The sequence below is a fragment of the Maylandia zebra genome, linkage group LG2, assembly GCF_041146795.1.
Source record: "Maylandia zebra isolate NMK-2024a linkage group LG2, Mzebra_GT3a, whole genome shotgun sequence".
Taxonomy (NCBI): domain Eukaryota; kingdom Metazoa; phylum Chordata; class Actinopteri; order Cichliformes; family Cichlidae; genus Maylandia; species Maylandia zebra.
Window position 1 is genome coordinate 47372376 of NC_135168.1, and position 20297 is coordinate 47392672.

At 40.7% G+C, this 20297-nt stretch overlaps 1 protein-coding gene across 9 annotated transcripts in view; it reads right to left on the bottom strand.

Moving 5' to 3' along the window:
* The window catches only part of enox2 (ecto-NOX disulfide-thiol exchanger 2), a 193652-nt gene that overhangs the window by 46405 nt on the left and 126950 nt on the right, over nucleotides 1-20297 (bottom strand). For all 9 annotated transcript variants that reach the window (XM_024805276.2, XM_014412632.3, XM_024805279.2 and 6 more), the window contains one exon: nucleotides 14430-14561. In XM_024805276.2, the coding sequence (XP_024661044.2) occupies nucleotides 14430-14561 (132 nt within the window). The remainder of the gene's footprint in view (nucleotides 1-14429; nucleotides 14562-20297) is intronic.

Genomic DNA, 20297 nt, shown 5'->3' on the forward strand with positions numbered 1-20297 from the left:
GAAATTTCAGCCTCTGATTCACCAACGCTTCCAGTAAAACTACATCGACGCATAACTTGCACTCACTTGCATCCAAATGTCAAATGTCTTTTCACGACTTGCTGCTTCCCCGCCTCTCTTACCCTCTTATACTTTCCAGGCAATTAAATTCCCCCGTCTCTTAACCAATTCGGAATTAACCAAGTTGATGCTGCTTTGAATAAACAGTAAAAAAGAAAACAGAAACATAATAAATTAAAAAATGGTTATGGGGAAAAAATGCCATTATGAAAACAAATTAAGTCCTGTAATTTTATGTTAAATTATGAAAATAAATAAAATGTATTATATAGTAATGAGTTGAGTTTTAATTATCTCCTGAATAAATTTGCAAATTATTGCTTAATTACAGCCATTCATATTTATTTATTTATTTAATGCTGAGCACTTTGGGGGCTCCATATACGATGAGTCACAGTTTACAGCAATGCAAATAAATCACTGTGATAGGGCCCACCACCAGAAAATAATAGTAGCATGTATTATCTGTGATCTGAAGTCTGCTCATTTGAATCTTCAATAGCAATAAACCCATTGAGGAAAATATTATTTACTGTTCTTCGGTCTGCAGCATTAAGTGGAAATAGATGGCTATAGATACATTTCCTCATAAGTGATTCCCTCTAAATCTACTGTAAGAGAGGGAAGTAAAGGAATTAAATGACACTTAGTGAAGGCGAATAAAGAAATATGCATATTATCGAAGGCTCAAAATAGGTCCCTTGAGCAGGGGAGGGTGTAATGAATATGTTGGGCTGATAAAAATGGCTGAAGGATAAAAAGGAAATAGAGGCTGGATACTGAAAAAACAAACCCCCAAAAACACGGCCTCAAAAAACTAAAATGAGCAAAGCGAGCTACATCAAGGGAAAATGGATGGATGTGTGCTGATGACCTCAGTCTCTAACCAGGTGTCACAGTGCGAGGAAACAGGTGATAAGGACCCCTGTTGCCAGGCGATTGATGAGTTCTACATGTTAAAGTGAAGAAAAGGAAGATGGAGAGCAGCAAGAATGATAAGAAAAGGTTGATAGAGGATGGGGTGGTGGTGCAACAGCCTGAATGCCAAACAATATGTCAAAAAGAAAAGATTCAGAACTTCAGGACTGCCCAAGCTCCACTGTCCCCGTTTTAAAACAAGGAAACATGCTGGTGAGTTTATAACATATTTTGATACAAATCAAACTAGATCTCAGCTCATATGGAGAAAACGATGTGGCTGCATCAGGCTGCAATTTCACTGCAGCGCCGTTCATGTTCCCTCTAGACAGGGTGAGAAAATGTGAGCCTATGAATTTATCCTTAACCATCAAATGCCTGAGACCTGAAGCACGTATAAAGCAGAATCAAGTGTAATAAAGACGATTATTTACTTCTTCCCAGAGATTTACAGCACCCGCAGCTTCCCTCCCCATCTCCATTTTTAACAATACAGGTCAAGGAGCACATTTCATCATGAATATAAACACACATAACTTTCAGACAAATTCTTTGTCTGAATTTCTACGAACATTATTGCTAAGGATTGTCTTATTGCATAGGAGTCACACTGTGTTAAATATGTACACTTCGGTTTTAAGGGGTATTTATTATTTTCTTCTTTTTTTGGGGGTTGTATGGGAGCCCCAAACGCAATTTCATTGTTCTTGACAATGACAATAAATAAATAAATACTAAATAACATATTTCCTCCTATGCTACTTACAGTCTATCCTGTAAATGGACATGGATGAAAATTTAAGCTTTTGTTTTTAGGATCTGCTGTTTTGTCAGAATTTACACTTACATTAGATCTTATGCACCACTGTTTATGCCTGCTACAGAAAATATGTGTCAAAAGTCTCACTCCTACTAAGGTAAAATACCACTACTACTACTACTACATGTCCATACTGTAATGGAGATCATGTGAGCATATTTGGGATGCTGATTGCAGATATCAGATTAAAAACAAAAGAAAAAAAAAAAGAAATTTGGCACACTGTAACTAAGATGGATATTAAAATATCCACAACCTGATAGCTACACGCAATTATGTGCATTGTAAGACAAGAAAAGCAAAAAGAACACAAAAAACACAAAGAACACACAACCCCAAAAACAATACAATCTCACCAGACTATTACAAAATCATGACCAGCTGTTCCAACCACAGTGTAAATAATAAGCAGAATCTGTCACACAGTTGAAGGAGGAGATCTCATCGATCACACAAATCTAAGCTGGAAGACCACAGTTTGTGTGTTGTTTGCAAGCTCTGCTTTCACTCTTTGTTTGGTTACGTTCAGGCACCAAAACCATTTGAAGTGCTTAGAAAATATTGGTGGTTGCACCAGTATAAAAAAAACAACAGGATATCCAGTGTGCTCAAATGTGACAGGAAGTGGTGACCAAGTCTCTGGAGGTGAGACCGAGGGTGGGCTCACACATTGCCTTACCATTTCTACAAGCCTCAATCTTCTCTTACTTGTAGGAAAAAGAGAAAACAAAAACCCAGTCATTAATAACTGTGAACATGGCAACACTGCCAACTATTGGAGATAGTTCAACACAGCTCATCTAGCTAGCTTTGGTACACTTGGCTGGTAATCAGGGAAACACCACGTTCTATTAGAGTTTCAATTCTTTAAAAGTTTTTCCAGGAACGTAGCCATTAGTGTATGTGTTACTAATCTGCAGGAGTATTCAGCCAAAACCCGAGTTCAAGCTTGAAATATATAGCACATGCAGTGGATGAATCCTTCTTTGTTGCCAATTTTACTTTTGTGGTTTTCTTCTGTTAAAGGTTAAAGTGGACCGATTATGCTTTATAGCTAAAGTTTTAAATAATAAAGAGTGTCTGTCTACAAGTAATGACTTTGATCCAAAAGCTCAAAACACTTCCAAGCAGTCAGATTCCAACAGTTTTCTTCTGCTCCTGGATGTGTACGGCAATGAGACTGCATGTCCTTAATATGGTCATCTCAGGCACACAGCTCAGTCTGCCAGCAGAAGCGCTTTATCCACTCGCAACCATGTAAACCCTTCTGTTTGAGAGGAGAGGAAATGGCAAGGTGCTAAAATGGCTTGTTTCAGACGGTGGATGAACTGAGAGGCTACACAAAGGCTCACTAAGAGAGAGGAGGGGGAAAAGATTTTAAAACGTGAGCCATACAAAGCTACTAGAGCCCAAAAATAAAACACGAGGGTGGAAATTAGCAAAAACAGGCAGGCTTTAAATTGCTGTCAGAAAACACAGGAAAATGTCCCGTGTTTGAGGTTACTTGGGTCATTTGTCGGTCATCTGTTGTTTTCCTAAGTCATCCTAGTGGGGGAGAGGAAAACAACAACAAAAAGACAGGCTAATATATGCGGCATTTAAGAAAATCAATACAAATTTAAAATCAATCTGAAATTCCATTCACAGCTGGCTGTGTCAAGGTGAAAGAGGTTAATAAAGCCCTGTTCCCTCTAAGTACTAAGCTCCACTGTGATAATCATAAAAAGACAAGCAACCAAATAGCTCCATCGCCATCACCCTTCACACCTTTAACACAAAAACCACAGTAATGGCTGCCAAAACTTGTATTGAGAGACGAATTAAGGAGAAGGAAGACATTTAAAGGATCTTAGAAACTGAAGAATTAAAACAAACACTAAATTAAAGACAAATGAAGAGAAAAAATTAATCTAGGCCAATGTGATTCTAGGCCATTGTGATTTGCACAGTTATAAAAAAAGAATGCATAAGAGACGCGTGTGTGCTGCAGAATTGCTGCAAAAACAAATGATAAAAAATGATAAACTGTCTAAGTCATGTGGGTTAAGGCACAAACAACTGTTGCTCCCAGAAACAGAAACATCTTCACAACGATGTCAATTCAGCTTTAATAAACGAAGCTTCGGAAGCCTGTGGGTGTAACAATAATGGAATGATACTTAATTGCAAATTTACAAAAAACCGAGGGGCAGCACATGCAAAATAATGAGGACATGATTGGGCACAGCTATAAGAGGCTATTACTTACGTTTAATTCAGTCAACCAGTTAAGCAAAAGGAGCACTAATTCAGAGGCAAGCCCAGATAACAAGACCCAGATTTGTGATTCAACAATAGCACAATTGGACAAGGATGAGATGAAATGATTAGTCAGTTACTCAATCAGTCCACCAACAGAATACAAGGAGACCATTCTGAACTAATCAATACACACAAAATATTTGAACCGTTTTAACAAAACAAGAAATTTAAAGAGACCGTCTTGGGCGCTGAGACTCTGGATTTGTAATGTAAACATTAAACATGGCTGTTTATTTGGCAGCGGACTAGCTGGACTACTACCGTCTAATATTCAAAATATAATCTTTAAGGTAAAAATGGCGTTGAGTGATTTTCAGTGCAACTTTTCTTGTGTTTAGAAAACATTAACATTTTTGTATAAATGATGCATATTAAACAGTTTGGTGGAGATACACGTCACACTAGCAAAAATAGTGTGAACTCATTGAGAGCTGAAGGAGAGGTCTCTCTGACTCGGTAGAAACCCCACAGAGAGACTTAGAGAGCACAAGGGTCCTCTTGTGTAAGAAAAACAAAAGATACCTGGGGCTGGGTCCACCCACACGTAGCCGCACATCTGTCTGATTGTGTTTACTACGCTTGTCTTTCAGCTTTAGTCTCTATTTTCTCCCAGTGTGGAAAACTGAAACGCACAAACATCTTCCTGCAACACCTCTTTCTTGTACAGTCACATGCATGAGTGCACACACAACGCTGGCCTCTGAGGTTATTCTACTCTCATTCATTTTCCTCTTGTTCTTCTTGATGATGTTCTTTTGATGTTAAACAATCTAGTTCCTGAAGGTTTGTTCAAAGTAATTACATTCTGAGTTGCCCGTCAATCAAGACGCGCAGATTTGATTATGTGAAGCTCCTGGCTATTAATGTCATCCTCCTCTTCCCTCCCCCGTTCTCCTCTCTGATTTCCAGGGTAAACGTCCCTTCTAGCAGAGTCAGCGGTGGGTGGTGGTGGGGGGGCATAGGCAGCTGCCGTGAGGCAGTGCTGGATAATATTCTTTAATGAGGCGAGCTACCCATGCCACCTGGAACCTTACCAGAGGCCGCCTCGCTCAATTTCTACCAAAAGTCACCCCCTTTACATTTTCATATGAACATCTCAGACTTAATTTCTTTTACTGCAACATTTCTTGTGAGCTGCAAGCTGCAGGATAGAGAGAAACTATCTACTTGCTGTTCATAAAAGTTATTTCATCTCTCTATTCGATTACATCCAAATAGGAATCAGTTCTCTTATGCTGCCCTCCAAAGTCCATTGTCTTCATCTGCTGCTTGTATACTCAAATCTCCATAAGAAATCCAGCTTTTAACAATATATAGCCTACAACAGGCAAACACATTTGAAGTAGATTGGTGAGAACGGTCAGAAAAGTCCTATTTCAGCAGCTCTATAAGTACTGTTCTATTTTTTTCCACATGTATTGTATAGTCGAGGTAGGGGAAGGCTTTGCCTCTCCGCTCTGTCCGCCTACGTGCAGCCAAAAACCTCTGGCATCGTCCCACTGCTGCTTCTGAGCAGTCAGCAGAAAGGGACACAGCTTTCAGTCCAGGGATTGGAAAACGCTTACGGCAAAGGAATGACTGTCATGTAATGTATTTCCTGATGTTAATCCAGGTGAGCTAATGCGTGAGAACGAGAGAGCCCAGATTCATATCCTATCATATGAGGAGTCCTTTTTAAATGAGTAATGAGGCATGACACTAACTTTTTATATATTCCACAGTGTGTACAGTGGTGCAGGGGTTCGTGGCAGCTGTGGGGAAAGAAAGAGGATGAGTGGGAAGCGACAGACAAAGGAACGTTTGTTTATTCGGGGAACACTTGTCTGTCCCTGGAGTCTGCTTATATATTCTCCAGAGTGTTTGAGCTTGTGTGTGTATTCATGCAAATATATGTGCATCTAAATTAATTCTGACAAACTTGCAAATACGTGTGTGTGAAGTGTCGAATGCTTTCCTTATGGTGAAATGTGTGCGGCCAAGCCAGCATCTGCTGTTAGTCCTACAAATTTCTCTTTTGTCCAAAGAGTAGATTTGTCTCCAAATGTGAGAAACTAAATTAGCTAATCAAAGCCATCATTTGTGTGAAAACAGACATCTACTATAACGATTATTACAGAAGTCTTTTACTCGTCTAAAATGTGGTGCGAGCATTGAGCCAGTCAAAAGTTACTGGTTAAGCAAAACAGATTTAACCTTATAGCCAATAACTGGCAATTTGTATTGACCCTAATAAGAGTTAAAATGTTACTTGCTGTGGTCACTCTAACAGTGTATTCATATTATTGGAAAGAAATTACTGCAATGGTTATTTCTTTGTAACTGGGACTTGATGGGCAAAGCCAAATTAATTTTGACCACTGTTTGATCTGAAAGACTATTTATATATAGCATATTTGTATATCTGAATCCATCAACAATATTCTGAGACCAAGAATAAAAACAACAATTTTACGTATATATGTGTTTATATTCTTTGCAATGTGGCATCAGGCACCAGCTGTTGGTTGGTGCACATATTAGTTGAATAGTTAATTCATATCAAAAACAAACAAAAAAAGAAAAAGAACATGAGATAAAGTCTGTGAAATATAGTGATCCATTACTGGCATTATTAGAAGTGCGAGACACTGAGCGACAAGTAATAATTATAGAATCTCTCTCAAAACAAAGCCTAATAACTGTGTATACAAAAATGAAGGAGACTACTTCGATTTTCTGTATCAGAAACAAACAAAGATCGGGAACTTGCGCAGGCTTCAAATCAGGCCAATTGCTCTGCAGAATGGCGGTTACACTATACTGTCTTAAATAACTAAAACCATCTTGGGAGGTCTGTATGTAGTGAGAAATGTACAGGGGTAACTCTATAGCCATGAATCTGGTTCTGCTTATAGTCTGGATGTGTGGGACTAAAGGGAATACTTACGAAGGGAGGGGAAATACAAGGTGAAGCCCCTAGGAGGAGGACATGCGGAGGATATCTGTGTCAGATCTCAAAAATCTTGAAACCAGATGTTCTAGTTACTGTTTGCAACATTTGTTCCATTATCACAGTTTTCACTATTTTAGCTTTGTGAATGTTAAAGATGTCAACTTATCCACGAGCATTCAGCTCAGACGACTGCACCATGTAATGTATTTTTTTTTCTTTTTTTTTTGCCTGTCCCATTTGGTTCTTTAGCCATCAGAATTGTTGTCTGAAGACCAACAAGGATACCCAATGGATTTACTTTGCCAAATGGATCTTCGTGGCATTGCCGTATTGGTCCATTTGGTCGATCTTTGTTTTTATTATTTATTATATTTTATTTTCAGATGTTACAGACGGGACAGACATGAGTGAGGGATAGGAAAGGGAGAAAGAAAGAGGAAGGAAAGGAAAAACAGAAGGGGAGAGGGACAGTGAGAAAGGGGGGGGAGAAAAAAAATAAAAATCTCCTGGATCACCTGTTGAGAGAAGAATAGAAAACAAGCAGAAAAAAAAACAAAGCAACATACTAAACACAACACCATCGCATTAATCTAGCTAAGTGTAAACAGCAGTAAATACTAAATATTCAATGTTGTTGTGCAGCACGCAGGACAGATGTGCTTCGAAGTAGCAGCCAAGAAAGGTGTAATTTGGGTCTACGAGCAGTGAACACCCGTGTGCATACCTGTGTGGATCAGCATGCTTGCATTCCAAAGGTTTCTCCATGTAATGATCTGCTAGGGAGTGTGGGGGGGCCACAGCCCCGTCCTCCGGGGTGTGAAGCAGGTATGGAGGAGATCAAAACTCCAGACATCCAGAGGCCCCCAGAACACAAGAGACCAAGGAAGACCAACAGAGGGGCAGCTGCGCCACTGTCCCAGTAAGAGCTGAGGAGAGTCCCAGATGAGGGCTCACTCAGCAGCCGCGGAGCAGAAGCCAGGGGGAGTTGCAGTGACGCGCCCGTGAGCTCCACCGGCAGCCAGCTGTGCCTGAGTGACCGAGCCCCAGGCCGAGAGGCCGGGGGCACCCCACCTACGAAGGGGCCCAAGCGAGCCCCAGGCTCCAGGCCCCGATAAGCGGCCGCCAAGGAGTGAGCCGGTGTGTACCTGGACGCCCACCCCCAGACACAAAGAACCACCAACGCACCGACACCTGAGGGAGTCCGCCACCGGCAGGGGAAGTGGTGGTGGGCGGAGATAGGCCTCCAAACCTTGTTTGTAATGTAATGTAACCAGTTGTATTACTGCTGGTTATAAGAACAAAAATAACCAGATTAACAACTTGATCTTTTTTGTTTTTGACTACAACCTCCCCTCTAAAATTCCCATGGCACTTTCAAACACTGGATCACTCCCCATGATGTTGGGGGAAGACTGACTGTCAAACTCCATTACCTCTGAGTCTTCTGAATTCCTGACAAATGAAAGGTTTCACCTTACTATTTGAACTGCTGGTATTCTACATACTAGATCACACTGCACACAGTCAGCAGAATAGCACGACTTCACTAAAAGTGACACTGTTAGAGTTCAGGACCATACACTCCAATCAATATTTCCTACAGATACAATAGACCCCACCTTCGCTGTCACACGTGGGTCAGATTCTTTACATTCAATTGTCCTGAAGTCTGGCCTTCCGATCAATAGAGTTTGCCATTTGTACTGGATGTGCGTTTCCTCCCCTGCTGAGATGCAATTTGCCCTGCTGCCTCTTCTCCTCAGATGATTTGTGTTATTTGCTTCCAGGACTGTTGTACTTCTCTGCTGAGCTGTGTGGAAAAGCTAGGCCTTGTCAACAACCTCCTGTACTAGTAGGCTCCAAGCTATCGTGTTCATTTACCCTTTACACTAAAACCTACCACACCTAGCTGGTACCTTGGGGCTTCAATGTGGCTGTAATGTGAGTAACTACTTCTTTGGCTTATTTTATTAGACCTACTGAACTAATATTAGCACAATGGCATAAGTTACATCTACTGCATATGTGCATGCGTCTGGTTTTCTAGTCTCTGGTTTCTTTCGGTTCTCTGCTCTTTTTTGGGGGGTGGGTGAGAGTTTTCTTAAATATCTCAAGCTGATGCTGGTCTGCACAATTCAATGTAATTTACATAAGCCAGAAAAACACTCCTTCCATCAATGCAGCAGGCTGTAGTTTGACATTTCCTAAACTAGGCTACTTATGGTGCACTGTTAGTCCATCAGGCAAGGCGCTGAACTCGTCAACTAGTGTTTCTTTTCAAAGTTCTGTTCAAGTACTACTTTGTGCACATTTAAAGATGGTAATCAGTTACTACAACCCAATTCCTGAAGAAAAAGGAAAAAATCAAAGTTCAGCATGCTGATTTTACAGAGGGCAGTTTTGAGTGTAATTTTTCTTTTTTCCACATCCACAAAAACCCTTTTAAACAGGAAATCAAAGAGTATGAAACCCCTGAAAAGCAAGCAGATCCCTCCTGTAGGACATGCATAAATGCAACAGATATATTCATTTATTCAGAATTGACAGAAGCAGCAACAGTATGGGGACACTGAATTAGTTAGGTAAATACAATGCAAACAAAAGGGGAAAAAATCAATCACAAAAGCCTTCAAGCAACTTCTAGGAACCATCCAGCACCAGTTGGAAGCAGACCACAAAAATCCTCTGCAGCATAAAGATAAATCATACAGTATGTACAACCTCACGCCTATTGCCCGAGTCCAATCTCTCTCTCTGTGTAACACAAACACACATCACAAAACTTTCTAATATACATAACCATTACCCAGTCCATCTACAGAAATAAAACTGTCATCATTGTAGATGTGCACTAGACTTTGAGAGGCTGCAGAGAGTTGAAGGCTATGCCCACAGAAGTCTGTTTATCCAGCTGTCTGTCTGGATAAACCCACTTGGCTGGAGGCAGGGAAAGACTCTGCAGTGTAGAAATACATTCTGGGCTCACAGTGGATGAAACAGAGGCAGACTTTAATGTCTCGGGAAAGTGGTCTGGCACAGGCAGTCCGTTTAATGAATGAACCTAGAACTGACATAAAAATCTCACATAACTCTACATGCAGGAAACATATGACAAAGTGTACTCGTGCAGAAATGCCGTCAAAAATCAAAGACAGACAAAAAGACCGAGAGAGTGTTCTCCCCATTGGTTAGAGGTGAAAATAAAAGGAAAAAAAGATGATGTACAGTCATGATGGGGAATCAATAACTAATCCACCTGGATTTCTTCAAAGGCAAAGGTGCCCTGGCAACAAATGCTGCATGACAGCATAAGTCTTTGATGAGTGTGTGTGCCTCCTGCTTCGTGTTCAGAGATTTCATAAGAGTTCATAATGAAACGGAAGAATCTAAATTTACCAAAAGAAACCTCTACGACAGAACTGAACAGTTTATGAAAGCTGAATGCACATATGTATAGTGGCTAACCTTGAGCTATTTTGTCCTACTGAGACAGGCAAAGAAGATGGTTGTGCTCAAGTGGATCCACTTGCATGTTTTTTTTCATGCTTTGAAATTAGTGGAAAATGCACTGGAGGAAAATGTAAAACTCCTTCTGACTGGAGACAGATGATAAGACAATTCGCACATTTCAATATTACATATAATTATTTTTGTGGCGTTTATCTGGTTGAGAAAGCATCAATTTCCATTTCTGTACAGCCTGCTGACAGAATACTATAAGTTAGCTGTCAGCTGTGTATTTATTTATTTATTTTTAAATAGGGTTCGAGTCCAGATGTTCATTGCAGAGTAATTGAATAAAGTCTGAGTGTTTAAGAATTTACTGGGATGAACTCCGTTCATAAAGAGCAGATGAACAGCAGATCTTCTGATTTGGCTCAACCCATCACCCTTCTGAAATTTCTTCTGACATCTAATGTTTCACTCTAATCGAGATTTAAATGCTTTGAAAACTGAAGCTAAACCCACCACATGGCATTTGCCTGATGAAAACTCTTCCTAAGGTCGCGTGGGTGTGAACAAACAACACTTGACCAACATCTTCACTCCCTTGCTGGTTTATTGCACCTCTTGGAGTGGAATAAATTACACCTCCCTCTCTCAGCTCCATCAACATGATACTGCATGAAGTCAGTCAGCTCGCATTAAAGGCAATCAAAATGTCAACATGCAAGCTATAATACAGCTAAAATAATTTTAATATTAAATGAAAGCGTTATTGTAGAAGTCACACCCATGATTGCCTAACCAGTAAGAATGTGGTCGGATGAAAGCACATTGATCAAACCATTGATCAATGTGCTACAAGCCTGGTAAAATATACCTAAGAACCGTACTGAAGTGTAATTAGCTACTTCCAGTTATACACTACCAGTAATCTTTTATGATGGAGCTGAACTGAGGCATAAGTCTAATGAGACAGCAGAAAACATCTGTGTGGGTGTGTCGGCCTCGAAGCCATTCTTTCATACACACGCACAAACACACAAACACGCACACACACCGTTTTCCTTCTTACCACATCAAAATCAGGTTGTAAGATCGACCTGAGGCAAACTTGTCTGAGCGTCTGACTAAGTTTAAAAGCAGTTTAATTGGCCTTTCTCACAGCAGACATTTTCCTTGGACACGCAGGTGCGGCTAATAACACTAATTGCTGCATTCCATCTACAGGTGCGAGTTTCACGGATCTCATATTGTGCACCCTGGATTACTGGTACGGGCATCATTAGTGTTTTAGTTGTGTGCCTTTTCTGCTATGAATTTAAATTACTGCTCTGAAAAGGTCTTCAACTGCTGCAAATAAAGTTCCAAGAGAGAATCTCAGTAGGGGGCCATCAGTCCGCTTCACACATACACTTCAGCTGCAATATAGACTCTTGAAAAGATGTGTTTATGTCCACCTTCCAGCATTGGTTTTCATCTCAAATCTGTGTTGTTTATTCTGACTGAACCAGAGTCTGGTTTGTTTCCCCCTTGAACTGATTTGTTTGGGGAAGATCTTAAAACTGCATTCGTAGCTGGATGTTGACCAAAATGACCACCAAGTACACCAACTGACTTCGCCAGTTTAGGCTGAAAAGCTACCAAAGGTGGGTATGTTTTGCAGAAAATACAAACCTTATACAGTCAGTCTTCCAGCAGCTAGCTGGAAAATGAATTAAGGGCTGACCTCCTCTGTAAGCAAGTACATTGCTCTCTTGCCATTTGGTTGGACAGAACCGTCTTCAAGACCTCATCCCTGTGTTTACTTTCCTGATGCTGCCCCAGAAACAGAAGGAACCGATAAGCAAAATGAATGTTTTTTGGCTGAAATCAAATCAAGGAAACATGTATTTTTCATTCTTAGTCAGCAATATGGAACTTGTCTGGGATGGTCAGATCAGTGTTAAAACTTTCAAACAGGCAAAATCTGTCTGGTTTCCATCTTTATGAGACTTTTTTGGTGTCACTTCTGACTTCTCTTTTTCTTTACTGGAAAGACTTCTACTATATTTGAAATACGCAATGCCTGCGTCTGTGTGTGTTTCCCTTAATATTTCCCGAGGAGTGCATTTGGAAGACAGTTCGCCTCCAAGTGCATATATACACACACACACACACACACCAGCCTGGCATATTTCAAATATGAAAGTGCATTTCAGCTAAGAAGTGGGAAGTGATTTATAAAAGGCTTTAGGGAAAGGCTTTCAACTGAGAAGAGAGAAAAGACATGGCAGAATAACTCTTCAGAGATGGAGAGTGGGAGGTTGCTGCTGAACCTAATGTTATAGATAGCAAAGCAATCGGTAAGGCTGGATATTTTAGCGGTAGATCGGGACACAGTAGCTCAACCTGGCGCATACAAAATGCACTTTGAGGTTGTAAGAGTGTGGGATAAATGAGCAAATAAATGAAATTTCACCGTTCTAATCCCCAAAACGGAGAGGTTCCAAACAGTTGAAGCAGCTGCTTTTAAACCAATGACTGATTTTTTGTCATTGCTTGGTGCTGAGCGATAATGCAGCAGGTATAATACAATATTTCATTAAAACAAAGGGAGAAACTATGAAAACGTGCGTGAATGTTCTTGTTTGATAAGCTGATACAGGTGTTTTGTTTTGTGTCCTAAGGACTAGTTCGGTAATAGTGTTTCATATGCATCCTTTAATGCATTTAATTAATGGAAAGCAGAGCGTACAGAAGGCCATCGGTGTCAGCGTGTACACAAATATATAGGCATATGTGAACCTGCATTTTATCAGTACACAGCCGCCTGAAAAGGCCGCAAGGAAACGTTAACTTGCTAAAGGTGGAAGACAAAGAATGACCGATTACAAGTCACCTCAGCATACATTTGTTTTTTAACAGTTCTTTTATAACTTGCATGAAGCACAGAGTTTGAAAACAAAAAAAGCTCCTTTTAACTGATCCTAGTGGGACTGAGTCATATCAGCATCTGTCAGACAGACTTTGCTTGTGTGTATGCCAGTTTGAAACAGATTACCAGCCTGCAATCCCATCTTGGTGACTCAGCTCATGCCGTTTAAAAAAAAGAAAGAAATATGCTTACTCTAAAATGACCAGCGTAGCCACACTGATGACAATCCACTTTGCTCCACAGCAGCAGTCAATCCACACTTGACAATGCAGTCAAAGAAAAAGAGCTACGAATCCACAAAGGCCCCACTTCACACATGAAATGTCATCTTTTTCGTTCTTACAATGACATTAAAATGCTGTGCTTGAGAAGCTTTGGAGGCGAACTCCAGGTAAAAAGTTAGATTTGCTTTCGTATAGCACTTTCCTTCCACGTAAAACGCTGTTGCCCATTGGCACATACATGAATACATCAGTTTGACGATCCCACACACTTAAACACTGATGACACTTCCACAAGAAGAAGCTGGAAATCTGACCAGTGAACACCTGATTACAGGTTGACCCGTTCCATCTCCGAGCTACAGCCGCCTACACGCTGCCTTTTCTTCTCCAATTTGGTTTAATAATCTCATTATTTTTCCTGTCTTTAAAAGGAAAACAACCAGAAGGAAAACACTGTAGCCATGATGAATAAAATAATTATCAAGGGAATGGATTAACAACTAGAGCTACATTTCTGAAGCGAGCACTTCAACATAAATCACCATTTTAGATGAGAAGAAATCAGGTAATTATGCCAAAAATGCAACTGCAATAAATGCAATAATTCAATTCAACAAAAACAAAACATACTTGGTGTTGGGAAACCAATATCTGGGAACTGCAGACAGCAAAATGATGTTTCCAACATGTGTAAAATCAAACTGATGCAATTCAACTGTGTTATATGAGGACAACTCCTCCCATATTCATATTTCATGCTACAGAGTCACATTTTCAACACAAGATTGGTTCTTATATGGAGAAATCTGGTACCTGGCATGAGTGGCTGTCCAGTTATTCCCATGGGAGGCATCCCCAGGTTATTCATAGCTGTCGCCCAGGCGTTGGGGTCTGACATCGGCATTGTAATCGAGTTGGAGTCCATTGTCATGTTGCAGATGCCTTCTGCAAAAGGACAAACACACACAAAAAGGGATAAGGAAAAGCGTCAGCATCAGTCAAGTGACTTTCAAATCACCATGACAAAAAGGTAACGGCAGAAGAAGAGCCATGTTGTGGTGAAGACCGAGGTAAACGACTGTTTTTAAGTGTGCAGCGCTGTCGTGGCATGTCTAGTTGCCAAATTGTTGCTTTAAGTCTGTGTTCTGTCTGAGGCGAGGAGAGGCGAGGCTACCGTGACCCTGCAGTCAGTCTGACCACAGTGATTTCAGCAGCGCTGTCACAGAGAATCTATTTTTCCTCGTGTTGTCGTTTGTTCAGTTGGTGCACAGAGGTTCAACAGCCTGGCCTTTTGACACATTCTGCCTCTGTGAGTGTGCTGAAATGGCGCCAGATGCCTTAGAAAGGCACGAGGAGGAGGGGGGGGGAGAAGGAGGACACTCGCACATATCAACACAAAAATGTACACCAATAAGTTCTCCAATGAAAGATCTGAGCTTTCTTTTGCAACCAGAGTAAGAAAATAATAAAGGCTAAACCAAGATTATCAAGGCGAGGAGCATAAATCCTGATTCTATCACACGTTTGCCAGGCAGTCTGCTACTAAACCTTGACAAGCTGAAAACTCTCCAACTTAGAAGGACAAATATGCACATTTCATCTCAAACAGACAACTCCAGATCTGTGGTTTTGCTTCCAAGTGTTGCATAATAAAGCATATTCTGGTCACCATAATAAAAAAAGCCAACATGAACACAAACCAGGGACCTATTCTCTCCATCTGCAGTCCATCCAAGAGCCCTAAATGCTTCTGAATTCTTTCCTCCGGTTGACCTTTTTCTTTCTGACAGACCTGTAAGTTGCTGTGGCAACAGTCCTAATAATGAGAAGAGCTGTAGCCTGCACATACTTCACGCCTCAGAAGGTCTGTGACAGAGCTGACTGTGGTGCTAACTGTCTGCTCCGCGTGCACGAATGTGTGCGTCTGACGAACAACAACTGCTATATTGGTATTCCTGGTGTTCAGACACAGCTGGGAATGTGGAATAATGCCGTGTGCCTCTTTGCTTTCCTCTCAGAGCTGCTAATTTCAGACCCGTCTGCTGTCGCTGCCATAGAGAGGCCCGATAAAACCCACATTGTGTGTGTCGCTGTGATAATGCTGCTGACGAGGACTTCACAGGCTTGTTAACTAACACAACCCTATTAACTGGGGACACTTTTGAGGCGTTAGAATAAAGGAAGAGAAGAGTGGCTGTGAGCTCTGGTGAACAGCTGTGCTGCAGTTTACAGTACAGAAACCTGCAGTGCTAACACAAACACACACCCAGGGCTGACAGGTGACAGCCTCAACCGAACAGAGTCCTCTTGCCTGGTTAAATAAAAACTAGCTTACAACATGGTCTTTTCATACCATACAGACGCAGACTGTTACAGACTCAGTGGTGGTCTTTTCCGAGTTTCCTGTGATGGGTGGGGCTTTGAACAAGAGGGGAGAACTGCAGGAGGGCTTTCATTTTTCTTTCTAAATTTAATTTTTTTGCCCAACACTCTAAAAAGTACTTTTAAATCCTCACTAAAGGTCAGTGTACTTCTTGATTGTGGTGCTCACATTCAAACTATCATGCATTTGACTAGTTAGGTCAAAGAAGTTAAAGTATCAAGTGGCAGGTCAAGTAAATTCAGCTGCAGTAGCCTGTTCCAGTCTTTTGCTGCCCATCCTGCATCGAACCACCCTGCTATCCACTGTCTCGGAGACATACACTCTGTCCTTCATAAATCAATTATATTTTTCTGACTTGCATCCCCTGTATGTCAATATTTAAAGGAATTTTAATTTTGTTATGACCCTAAGGACAGGCCTTGGCTCCCCCTGAAGCAATCATCCTACACCATCGCATCGATGTAAGTGATCTTCGGGGAGAAACAGCAAACAACTGCTGAAGGATCAACACAGGGAGACACATGTGTGAGCACACACCAAGAAACAGATAAACACAGTGCACAAGTTCACCTTGGCAGAAAAGAGGAAAGGGAGCCTGGGATGAGGGAGCCAATAACAGAATCAATGTTGGTGAAAACACGGATTAGAGCACTTTGCTTTGCAGCCAATTGTCTGCATGGAATAAAAAGTGCCTAAATAACTCACAGAATCTAAGAGTATTCATCAAGGTCAAATGACTTGGGAAAACTTATAGCAACTTATATACAGTTTCAGCTCTTAGCTTAAGTAACGTGTGCACCACATAAAGCTGAACATTTAATATCTAGGATGACACAAATGCCTAATATACTGAGTCCGGTTACGAGTGTCTAGCTTCAAAGACAGCAAGGCCTATTCACAGCATGTCCCCATGTCTTCCAAAGTAGTGACATCTTATCTGATTTGATTATTAATCACTAAATTATTATCCAAAAAGGTCCAAAATTCACAGCAACAGCTTGAACAACTTAGATGAAAATTGGGAAGGTCAAATTTCAAAAAAGCTATTTTCTTTTACTTTTACTGCATAAAAATGATTAACAACCGCTTTGTATTCTTACTGATTTGTTAAGCAGCAAAACTCAAAATGATGACTGCATGCTAACAGTAACAAATACTAATGGACATGCTGTGAAAAGACCAACATGTGTGCACCTCCACATCACTATGACACATGTCTGTATTACGGATTTTGCCAGTGGCAATTAGAGCAATAGCGATTTTGATTCAGCCGGGGTCCACCCGTTCCAAGTCTTTCCTGACACTCTCTGCGGGCTGTGACCAGCTTTTAGCTTCGCTAAAAGGTCCCCCAGGAGGCAGATAGGAAATTAAGTCATTTAAAGGCCCATTGGCCGTAAGCCCCAACAGCAGGCACAGGGACGCTGGGGGCCATTTAGTCTAAAATGCACACGGTTTTAACAGCTAACTACAGGTTTATTACAGCCCCTAGAGAGTGAACTCAAGAGGGAGCATAAAAGATACGGAGCAGAGACAAAAACAGAAAGAACAGGTCACTTAATAGATGTGATGCTGACGGAAGAGTAAAGTAGAAAATGGAACCGAACTTCAACATTGCACTAAATAAAGCACAGAGGACTGATGATAGTCATTACCACAAAGCAGGAACAGCAAAAACCCACAATCATGTATTATATTATTCCATTGCTGAACACAAAGTGGTTGAGCTGACAGATAAGCACATTTAAAGTTCACTGCATGTCCTCCAACCAAATGAAAAACCAATACCCCAAATATTTGTTCCACACTATGTTCTGACTTGTTAGTTTCAAGCAAAACATTGGAAGAGAAATCTGCCACTTTCCATCAAGAATCATGAGTACAGTAACATACATTTACAAGGAAAGAAAAAATGACTGCCCTAGATGCCTTTAATGCAGAAGACGCAATGTGCAGAACAACTGATACATCTTTAACCTAAACCTCTCCCGAAGTCTCCTGAGGTCTGTGTGTTTATCTGCAACTGTCTCTGAGTATGTGAGATAAATAATAAAAAAACTACTTCATATGTGAAAAATACTTAGAGCCTAAAACCACGAAGATCAGACTTACGCAATAGTAGAAAATCTCCTTTTGAGGACAATTTGTACGACTTTATCTTTGATAAATTATGAAAACCTTCTCAAAACGGATAAATCGGTTCATAAAGATCACGATTTTTTCAATGACTTACGTGACTAACATACACAGGCACATATACGTACAGAGTGTGTGTGTTTAATAATGCATGACTGCCCTTCTTTCTGCGTCTTTGATCTGTTAATTATGATAAAACTAGTAGGGGTCTGGTAATTAGTGGTAGCAAAGGCAAAAATGCCCAGAGTGTTATACTGCACTGCGTCTCACTTAGGACCCAAAAAGAGGACAACAAAGTGAAGACGTAAAGATGACAGACAAGGCCTGAAGACAGTCTGGCCTCATGGGGGGGGAAAGGGGTCAGAAACTCCCTGTGCTGTTTCACTTTCAATCACCTCGGTGTTTCTGATACATAAAATCATTAATGAGAGACGAGTGCTGAGAGAGAGTCTCAGATCTGTTAGGTTAGTTTGACGTTGTAATCATTTAGCACTGCTGGTGATGTCGAGACAGATATTTTTTTGTGACTGCTTATCCAACTTTTTCTTTCAGCATCTTGCACTTGTGTCCATGACTTTTTCCCAGACATTAGCTTTATTTGAAGAAAAATAAGGAGAAATATTATTTTACAGCAATACAAAAGCCAAACCGCCTTAAATACAGACGCTGTCTGTCAAATAGCCGACTACAAACTACAAGATTCATGGTGCTGTACGGTGACGTAGGAAGAAATTTCATCACCTGGCAAATGTGAATAAGAGGCAACCTCAGGCATTGTTCATTGTACAGAGGGCTAAACAGCCTTAAGATTTTAACCATAATGCAGTGCTGCTGAAAATAGGTGTTACAAAATACTCCCAGCAACTGACTGCAAATAAATTCATTGCAATTTGATGGCTGAGAGTGTATCTTTGTGTCCAACAGGTGACTGTGGGTTTAGTGAGGTGGTGGCAGCGGAGGTTGTCAAATCAAATTACGGACTCTAAAATTGGATTGGAAAAACTAACCCCAACACCAATTCTCAGCAGAGGTGAAATTCCAGCTCCACAAAAAAATACTAAGAGACCAATGCATATCTAATGACTAATGCATAATGTATATTATAGTCCAATCAAGCGCTCACGCTTATAAAGACTCCACTGCTTAATCAAAGTGCAGGAAATACTACTTTCTCTGCAGAACTTTTAAATAAAAAGGCATTTCCTTATAAAAATGTGCCAATTTTTAACTGATAAAGGAAAACGGGTTCGTTGTTCACTACAAACCACATGAAACTGTCGCCACAAAGCAAAGCACAAACAGTCAAACTGCAACACCCTTATGTACTGATGCTGCATAGATCTTCCCTTTTAGTAAACGGCTTCTTTTATATAATATCTGTAAGACTACAAAGTGTTGATCATGCGCTGACCCATAATAACGTAAGAATCACAGTTCCATATTTTCATTCTAGCTATGAATTACAGTTATTGTGCCACTGCGAGCACACTAGTGAGAGCAAAGACTCAACAAAAGCTGCTATTGTTGCTAATATGTTTGTAATAAAAATGATAAAACCCATGCTTTAATTCGCTCATCCCAACAAGTCATCCACGCTGAGAGTAACTGGATAATACTGCTGACATAATAAACCAACAAATTACTGCTGCTCTCTCATGACTCCAACAAGCTTTGCTCAGCAAGTACAGCTAAATGCCTAATTTCAATTCCCCAAATGAGTTTCATCGCTGGATTTGAAATGGCTCAATGCTGCTGTTGTGTCTTTTAAGAAAATATTGCATGATTAGACTGCGCTATGAAGCAAAGACGCCACACTAGCGCACATCGGGGGGGTTGAAGAGCCATAAACCCACAATATGACAAGTGGCAATGACTGAGAAACAGAAACAGACGCGGTGATGCACAGTGGACATCAGCATTCATCTCACTAAAAGAGGTCTTTCTGAAGACTTCAGTGATAGGCATATTACTTATAGTAAACAACTTCAATGTCTACTTCCTTATCTGGAGCTATTTTTATACAAATAGAGCAGAGGCCCTTGTGTTTGCGTCAATGTTGTCAAGGAGAAACATCCGTTCCTGGACGGGAGCATGGCTCTTCCCCTCCTTATCGGGTTGAGAGAGGTGACAGACAAGAACAGATTACTCCGACATCTTGGGGTGGG